Genomic DNA, 9,895 nt, shown 5'->3' with positions numbered 1-9,895 from the left:
AATTTTTCAAACATCAATTTCGTGGCAATAGCAAGTGCTAACTTAATTTACCTTGGTGATGGCCGAACAGTTTAAGCATAGTTGCTAACAAGATCAAACAGTTTAGGTGAATTGTCTATTGAAATCTCAAGATGACAGAATAAGACTCGGTCCTCCATCCTCGATTGTGCTCATATTTTTCAATCGTGACTTTCATGAGCATGTAGTTGAACATCGAATTCGTATCTTGTTGGCACGTCCAATATATATTTGAATAATCAAATTCAAACTATTCTCTTTCTCCCATCATATCCCTAGTTTTTAATTCACTCTCAAGTCTCAATGCAACCAGTTTGGCTAGTGTTACGTACATACCTATAGTTTTATCTTGTTTCAAATGATGTGAAATTTGACTATAATTGTTTCTTCTTGGCCCCAAAACAAGCTACAATTATTCTCCTAGCCTTAAACAAAGGCAATAACGGATTAGAGTTTAGGATTTAGGAAATGGGTGTTCGGTAACATAAAAGGGTTTAGGGTTTAGGTAACAGGTAACAAATTAGGATATAGAGTCGGGTAACGGGTTTAGGTTACGGCTAACAACGGGAAACAATGAAAAGAGTTACGTGTTATAGGGAATGAGAAACACTAAACATCAACAAAAACGGTAAATGAATATCAGTAAGAGGAACATATAACAAGTAAAGAAAATGTGTATGGAGTAACGAATAACAATAAAGATTTAGAGCTTTGTACGAGCGAACTTCATCTTTTTAGAATAACGGAAGCCTTTCTAGTGAAGATTCTTAAGTTGAGGATATGGTGAGGACTTTTCGGCTTATCCCACCTTAATTTCGATCTTATATCCACATATTGATCGCTCAGTTTATAGATATTTATGAGTAAATCATTTCTCCAAATTTTCAGCTATATTGAAAATTGTTAAGACATTCATAAGTGTGATTTATCAATTATAAACTTGAACGGTTCATATTTGACAGATTTGGTTCGTTCATTAATTTGATCTAGTTTGTTATCTTAACGAACACTAATTTGGCTGAAAATTTGTATAAATTATCTTCTCATATAAACTTAAAAACTAAACGGATGAGATGCCAAAATGTGATCGAAAAATGAGTCTTTTAAATCATAAACTGAAAAGTTTTCAACTAGTCCGCAACTTAAAAACCCTCACTAGAAGAGCTCTCATAGAATAACATTATGTGAGAGACTTCGTAAGTCACTCGTCTGTGTCAATATTGCTGTTTTAATTTGTTTGTTATACCCTCTCATATGTGGCTAGTTGTGCCTTTCCTCCCATCATCACAGCACCAATATTGTTTTCTTCATTTTGCAGCAAAAACACAATTCTTGTTGGTGAAGTCAACTTGTAACCAATTTGACCATTGTTTGATGTTTTAAACACTACTGAATGCCTAATTTTCTTAATCATGCCAACTAAAAATTTCAGTACGCCAAACTCAATTCTTAATATTTCTTCTCCAATCCTACTCCATCGCTTCATCATAATATCAATAAGACTTGAACTTATGACTTTCACCGTATTCTATATTTCAAATAACCAACATTCCACAGCTCAAAAAAATCAAATGTCGCTTAATCTTAACCAACAAGTTTAGATAGAAAGATAATCCTATCCTTGTCCATGCTTTTTAAAACTCATGAGAACACACGTAGAAACAGCCAAGCAATAAGTTGGTGAAATGCCACGTGTCACACAGAGGGAGCGAGTACAGAGCTCTCTGCAACCCTGTAACAAAAGACCGCACTCAGAAAACGAAGAGCAATAGCTATAGGATGACCTATATATTGGTCTTTCTCTATGCACTAAACGTCACCAGCTAAAATACAAGTTCTCAGAGAGAGTCAGAGGCAGAGCCTAGTAGACCCCCCAACGGCCCAACCCTTGTTTCTCTGTAGAACGCCAATCACAAACCATTTACTCATTTAACTCGTTTTCGACGACTCTCTCTTCCGGGTCTTCTCTCTCTCTCTCTTCTACTTCTTTTCTCTTTGGAACCATCCCAGAAAACTACCACCCCTTTTCTACATCTTCTGTTTATAAACTTCTCTTGGCCTCTGTGTTGTTGGGTTTTTATCTCAAAGCTGTGAGCTTTTCTGAGCTGAAACCTTTCAAGCTCTAAACCAAGGTGTGTGTTCATTTTTCTAAGTGCTTTTTCATATGTTTTGCTTTGCTGTTGTGGGTTGTGGGTGTTTGAGCTCGATGGGTGTTTGATGATTGAGGAAATTTGAGAGCTTTGGGGTTTGGAGGTGAAGTTTGGTCAAAAGGGGAGGTGTTCTTATCTGGGTTTCCATTGCATACTCAAATATGGGAATTATCAGATAATAAAGCTCTAATCTTTGTCTGTTTGTACCTTAAAAAAGTTATCTTTATTTCCTTTTTAGTTGGATAATGGGTTATTGAATGTAAAGACTTTTCATGTTTCTGGGTTTCTAGTAATTCTAAACCAACTTTTGAGTTATCTGATAAAAAGTTTTAGGTTTTATGTGTGATTCTGGCTGAACTATTTTTCTGGATTTTACTTTAAGGTGAACAAAAAGGCAGGGTATATACCATTTCTTTAGGGACCTGACTTTTCAAATAAGTTTTAGTATTCTCAAAGATAGAGCAAGATATTTGTGCTAAGATTATTCATTTTTGCTTTGAGAAAGTAGATAAAGAGAGGGAATTAAAGATGATTCTGTATGTTCTTACCCCCTTTTTGGTCACAGAGGAAATTAGAATTTGGATGTTTCATGGATCTTAGAAAGGTGAAGCCATTTTTTTTCCAGTGTGTTCCTCCAAATCTTCTGTTTTCATTTTCTTTTGTAGATCATATGTTTAATAGGAAGCCAAAACACTAAAGTATTTTTCAGTCATAATCTGCCTGTTTCTAAGTTCTACAGATTCTCAGACTTGTAATTTCATTTTAGTGCCAATCTGCGACATAACAATTACAATGTATAGCCTCTTTTCCTTGACAACATATATGTTCTCTTCAAAAACAAATGTGAATGGTATTAGATTTTCGAAGAGAACAAAAATTGGATAATATGAAAGGAAATTATCCTTAGTATAATTTTATCAGCTGCATGCAGTAAATTGAAATTGCCATTCATTTTCTTGTGAAGCAAAACTTATACAATTCTTTTGAAATGATTATATATGTGAGTTGTTTCATGGTTCTGTTTTTCCTGCTACTTTGAGTATTTGGCATATCAATTTGATTCTTCTTTTTTGTTGGTTCTCAGGTTCTTCTTTCCTTTTTGCCAGTCTCTGCAAGCAGCTAGATATATATTCTTCCCCTGTAAAGCTTCCATTTTATCAAAGTACCATGAGCAACCTCAAGTTAGGGGTTGAGGTTGTGGCTGCCCATGACCTCATGCCCAAAGATGGAACAGCTAGCACCTTTGTGGAGCTTCACTTTGATCATCAGAGATTCCGAACCACTGTAAAAGAAAGAGATCTCAATCCTGTCTGGAATGAAAGTTTTTACTTCAATGTTACTGATCCAAATGACCTCTCTAACATGAACCTTGAAGCCTATGTTTACAACCATGGTAAAGCCAACACCAAAACATGCCTGGGGAAGGTTTGTCTTACTGGGACATCATTTGTCCCATACTCTGATGCTTGTGTTTTGCACTATCCTTTGGAAAAGAAAGGCCTTTTCTCGCGTGTGAAAGGAGAGCTTGGCCTCAAAGTTTTTGTTACTGATGACCCATTGATCAGATCCTCAAATCCACTGCCAGCAATGGACTCTTCGATGGATAGAGGTTCACGCCACACACATGGTCAAGCACCCTTGCAACAAGTTCCAAATGTTGTCCCAAACCCATTCTCTGATGACAGAGCTGATTCAAGACACACATTTCGTCACCTTCCAAATCCTACTGTAGCACAACAGCAGAATATTCCTTCAGCGGCTACCCAGCCATCAGTGAACTATGGGATGCAGGAGATGAGGTCTGAACCACAAGGACCTCAAGTTGTTCGCATGTACTCAGGTTCATCATCTCAACCTTCTGATTATATGGTTAAAGAGACAAGTCCTTTCCTTGGAGGGGGTCAAGTTGTTGGTGGGCGGGTTATACGTAGCAACAGACCATCCAGCACCTATGACCTTGTTGAAAAGATGCAATACCTCTTTGTACGAGTTGTGAAAGCTCGTGACCTTCCTACCATGGATGTTACAGGTAGCCTTGATCCATATGTTGAAGTAAAAATAGGGAACTACAAAGGAACTACAAAGCATTTTGAGAAGCAGAAGAATCCTGAATGGAATGAGGTGTTTGCCTTTGCTAAGGACAATCTGCAAGCTCACACATTGGAGGTTGTGGTCAAAGATAAGGATCTCATGAAAGATGATTATGTTGGGTTTGTGCGTTTTGATCTCCATGAAGTTCCTACACGAGTTCCACCTGATAGTCCCTTGGCTCCAGAATGGTACCGGATAGAAAACAAGAAAGGGGAGAAGAGGAATGGGGAACTGATGCTTGCTGTATGGTATGGTACACAAGCTGATGAAGCTTTTCCAGATGCATGGCATTCTGATGCAATTGGTCCTGATGATACTTCTTCAGCTACTTATGCACACTCGCGCTCAAAAGTTTACCATTCACCAAGATTATGGTATGTACGAGTAAATGTAATTGAGGCACAGGACTTGATTATATCTGACAGGTCTCGGTTCCCAGATGCATATGCAAAAGTACAAATTGGTAATCAGGTCCTAAAGACAAAAACAGTTCAAACTCGAGTTTTGAACCCAATGTGGAATGAGGACCTGATGTTTGTTGCTGCTGAACCATTTGATGACCATCTGATAGTTTCAGTTGAAGATCGTGTTGGTCCAAACAAAGATGAGACCTTAGGAAGGGTTGCCATACCTTTGAACACTGTTGAGAGGCGTGCTGATGATCGAATTATCCGTGGGAGGTGGTATAACCTTGAAAAACATATGTCAGATGCCTTGGAGCTGGAGGGAGAGCAGCGGAAGAAAGATAAAGAAAAAGATAAGTTTTCCAGCAGAATCCATCTTCGTGTTTGTCTTGATGGAGGGTATCATGTGCTTGATGAGTCTACTCACTATAGTAGTGACCTTCGACCAACAGCCAAGCCACTTTGGAAGTCATCCATTGGTGTCTTGGAGCTCGGAATTCTGAATGCTGATGGTTTACACCCAATGAAAACAAGGGATGGGAAGGGGACAGCAGATACATATTGTGTAGCAAAATATGGGCACAAATGGGTTCGTACTCGGACCATAAATAACAGTCTAAGCCCAAAGTACAATGAGCAGTACACTTGGGAGGTATTTGATCCTGCAACCGTTCTCACAGTGGGGGTTTTCGATAACACTCAGATTTTCAGTAATTCAAATGGCCACAGAGATGTGAAAATTGGCAAGGTCAGGATTCGTATGTCTACCCTTGAGACCGGTCGCGTCTACACACACTCTTATCCACTACTAGTCCTTCATCCTTCAGGTGTCAAGAAGATGGGTGAATTGCATCTTGCAATAAGATTTTCATGCACATCACTGGTTAATATGATGTTCAAATACTCTAGACCTCTTTTGCCGAAGATGCATTATGTAAGGCCATTGACTGTGATTCAGCAAGACATGTTACGTCACCAAGCTGTCAACATAGTTGCAGCTCGGCTTAGTCGTGCGGAACCACCTCTTAGGAAGGAAGTGGTGGAATATATGTCTGATGCAGACTCTCATCTTTGGAGCATGAGGCGTAGCAAGGCAAACTTTTTCAGACTGATGACCGTTTTTGCAGGATTGTTTGCTGTTGGAAAATGGTTTGGAGAAGTATGCATGTGGAAAAACCCCATCACAACAGCGCTTGTACATGTTCTCTTTGTGATGCTTGTGTGCTTTCCTGAACTGATTCTGCCAACTGTTTTCCTCTACATGTTTCTGATTGGGATTTGGAATTTCCGCTATCGCCCAAGGTACCCTCCTCACATGAACACAAGGATCTCATATGCAGATGCCGTGCACCCGGATGAGCTTGATGAAGAATTCGACACATTTCCAACATCTCGGGGTACAGATATAGTTCGGATGAGATATGATCGCTTAAGGAGTGTCGCTGGAAGGATTCAAACTGTGGTGGGTGATGTTGCAACTCAAGGGGAACGGATTCAATCACTTCTCAGCTGGCGGGATCCTCGTGCCACAATGCTATTTATCACATTTTGTCTTGTGGCTGCTATTGTGTTATATGTGACACCTTTCCAGGTTTTGGTCCTTCTTGGTGGGGTTTACTTCATGAGGCATCCCAGGTTCAGGCATAAGATGCCATCAGCCCCAGTTAACTTTTTCCGAAGGCTACCAGCAAGGACAGATAGTATGTTGTAGATGGTCCGGTGAGATGTGATTACATTTGCCCTACCAGTTTATCGACAGTGCTTGTAAATCTTTCGGTGTCTCTGCTGCTGCTCTTTTTATTGTGTATTTCGATCATGAAATACATGTGTATGCAAACTGTAGAATTAAGGTTAGTGCTTTTGCAGCTCTGCTGTGTCATGTATCTGAAGTATCTATCAATTGAATGCGTGTATTTGTTACATGTCATAGATTGTTCATATGATGTTGTTAGCTGAAGTCCAAACTGCCATTTTGATTAGTCCTCTCAAGCTACGAATTACGAAGTTGAAATTGGTATACTCTATCAAAACAGCTTATAGGGCAACATTGATCTTAGAATGTATTTAAATGATTCCCGAAGTAAAGATATTCAAGCTATCCGCAGAAGTCAGGTCGCCACAATATATATGACTTGTCCATGGTAGTTAGAATACAGAAGAAATAGGCTGGAAAAACACCCCCATCTCCATTTTGAAAACAATAACTTGAGAAATCATTTATCCATAAACGACGTGCTTGGCTACTACTACAACTCTTAGAAGCCTCAGATCCACCAGGATAAACTAAACTCAAAGAAATAAATCAATTTGGTATGCATAAGATTTATTTTCTTTGGTGCTTCGAGATGCATGTTTACAATTCATCTTATTTCATGAAGTAGAACTTTTAGTACAAGCGGCCTCATATGTAGGCTAGGCATGACAAGGGAAACTTATTTACTGAAATTTATGTTGCATGCAGAAGGTCTCGTTCAGGCATCAGATCAGTGTACTTCCATTTCACCCCAGTCGCTTTCCGGCACTCCCAAGGCCTTCCATACAGCTTTAGAGGCATCGACAATATTGTTAGGACATGGAGGCTGATAATCATGATCAGAATCACATCCCATTGTGGAATCACACTCATCAACAACCCTGGCCTTGACACTTCTTCCATTACCATAGACGGTAATGTAGTCCAAGCACCTCTTCCTATCACTGAACCATCCAGTTGACAATGCCACGACCGGGATGTTATCTGGATGGTATTTATCATTACACTCGGATGGTGCTCCACCATCACCACCTTTCTGGAAGCTGTTGATAGTCAAGGTTTTTTTTTTGTACGCTGAGAAACCTGTGGTGAACATTTGTAAGTTGTGTAAAGCTTTCCTCTTTTGCAACACTCAGACTGGTTCTCTTGGTTACATTGATCCCGAGGAGGATTTCTACCAATGATCTTCCCACTTGGATTGCAGGTTGATCTGAGCTTCAATACTCAACCAGTTTGAGACAAGAATGATCTTCACCGACATATCTTTGTAATCTTCTCAGTAGAATGACTGCCGTATATGGTTTCATAAAAGATACCATTTCATGCTAATTAAAGTTCATTAGGTATATGAAATGAAATGCATGTTTCCAGAAAAGTGATTATATCTAATAAAGTAGTATGTGGTTCATATCCAAAACCAAGGGCAATGTCCCATTTTCCCCGATGTGGGATATATATCTCAACACGCCCCCGCACGTGTGGTGAATCTTCAAGCCTAACACGTAGACAACATTTGGGGTGACGTGGAGTTCGTGTGGCATTTGGGCTTTACACTTGGACGTGGGTAACCCGCTCTGATACCATGATAAAGTAGTCTGGGGTTCACATCCAAAACTAATTGGCAATAGGTGGAGAGGCCCAAACCCTTATAAACCACAGGCAAGGTCCCATTTTTCCCGATGTGGGATATATATCTCAACAATATCATCATCTGCAGAGCAGCGTTTTTGTATTTTCTGTTTGTTTAAATACTAGAAGATCCATCAGTAAATAGGTCCAAGAAGATCCGTCAATAATGGAACGCTCGAGTGATCCGTTAGAAACTTAAGACAGCCTCCACTTGAATCTCAAACCAATACTACAGACAAGAACATTGATCAGTTTTTAGAATTTTTGATTCTGTAGTTTCCCATAGTATTACTGTTAACTGTCTATACCTTTCTTTTCCCCTGATGGAATCCTATTTTAGTCAGAAACAAGGGACCAAGGTCACAGTTCTACTATGATGCATCTACTGTATCAGTATAAATTGAAAGCAACGAACAGATCCTTCTGATTCACACTCTTCCAAATGATAGAATACCCAAAGACAAAAGAGCATCCTCGCCTACTAAATAAAGCATTGTTCTTGTTTTATTTTTCATCTGAAGGTTACATTGTCTGATATGGCACCGTTTTTATTGAAACATTATCAATTATTTCTGCGCTATCAGGCGACTACGATGTGAGAAATGGCCAAGGTGTGCTGACGAGGAACAATATATGGCCTAAAAAAATGGCCAATACGGTGTCCTGATGGGGACAATATATATATGAACCTGTAGATGAAACAACTTCTTTCCCATTTGAGCCACAAGAAGCAAACAGGCAGTCAATTCTGAGTGAGATGTGATAGCGATGCAGTTCCTCAAAAACCATTATAACTTTCGTTTTGTTGTAAAACAAAAGGAATAGATTGAGAAAGGAGAGAAACAACCAAGAGAATGAGAGAATATGTGTATATTATTGAGTAGGGAACCATCTCTTATATAGAGATGCGGTCATGATGTAAATTACAATAACAACCCTAGTTGGCTAATTACAAGAATGCCCATTAAATAATAACTATTTAGAACACTCCCTCTTAGGTATTCTCTGTCATTAGTTTCCCCTAATATGTGCTTCCGTATTGCCTCGTCAAAACCTTGCCAGGTAATAAAAACCCTATGGGACAAAAACAATCCTGGTCGAAGGAGAAAAGAGTACAACGTATAAGTAGCAGTGATAGTCAGAACCCTTGATTTCGGTGAAGCGGTTTAGTCTGGATCGTAAGATGTGAGTCTATGGGAGATAGATGCATAATAGTTGCTACACCAAAACCTTGCCCGGTAAACCCAGTGGGACAAACCCGTGGTCGAAGGGAAAAGATGAGCAAATGCATATATTTCAAATAAAAGCATCTTCAAGATGCACCATGAGGAAGGTGACAAATTACATGTGTGCCTCATTAAAACCTTGTCAGGTAACAAAACCCAGTGGGACAAAATAACCCTGGATGAAGGACAAAAAGAGTACACAATGGTCAAGAGTATACTTCAGGATACTCCCCCTAATATTAACTCCTCCTGAAAACTACACACTAGGTAAAACTACTACATTGATCATGCTTCTTGAATAACTTAATAGTCAGCATGATTTAAAGAAGTTTTTGTTTCATATACCTCTAAGATTATTGTATTCCCTATAGTAAAGACATAACCAGTTGAGAATAAGCCTTATGTGGGTTTACATAACCCGTGTCAACATGTTTAACAAGGCAAACATCATTCCAAGGATCATAGGCAGTTGATCCATTCCATGATGCCTAGGGATAAAATGAGTCATTTTCCATCATACATTTAAAGTAACGGAAAATTGTCTTTTATGCCATTTACGGAGGCGGCATGTTGGCGCAGAGCTATATCTAACTAACAAATTCACATCAGATGAGATGTCCGGTC

The 9,895-nt window shown here is 39.2% G+C and overlaps 2 protein-coding genes across 2 annotated transcripts; one reads left to right on the top strand and one right to left on the bottom strand.

The window, feature by feature from the left end:
- Positions 1-1,977: 1,977 nt before the first annotated feature.
- Positions 1,978-6,768, top strand: LOC101305880. Its single transcript, XM_004306751.1, has 2 exons — positions 1,978-2,150; positions 3,253-6,768. Exon 2 carries the CDS (start codon positions 3,336-3,338, stop codon positions 6,372-6,374), a length of 3,039 nt encoding a protein of 1,012 aa, XP_004306799.1. The 5' UTR covers positions 1,978-2,150; positions 3,253-3,335; the 3' UTR covers positions 6,375-6,768.
- Positions 6,769-7,146: 378 nt separating this feature from the next.
- Positions 7,147-7,512, bottom strand: LOC101298467 (putative ripening-related protein 2-like). Its single transcript, XM_004308338.1, has one exon. The coding sequence runs from the start codon at positions 7,510-7,512 to the stop codon at positions 7,147-7,149; it is 366 nt and encodes a 121-aa protein (XP_004308386.1).
- Between the last annotated feature and the right edge of the window lie 2,383 nt (positions 7,513-9,895).

This window comes from Fragaria vesca, linkage group LG7, assembly GCF_000184155.1.
Source record: "Fragaria vesca subsp. vesca linkage group LG7, FraVesHawaii_1.0, whole genome shotgun sequence".
NCBI classification, from domain to species: Eukaryota; Viridiplantae; Streptophyta; class Magnoliopsida; order Rosales; family Rosaceae; genus Fragaria; species Fragaria vesca.
This window is presented reverse-complemented; position numbering and strand designations above follow the sequence as displayed.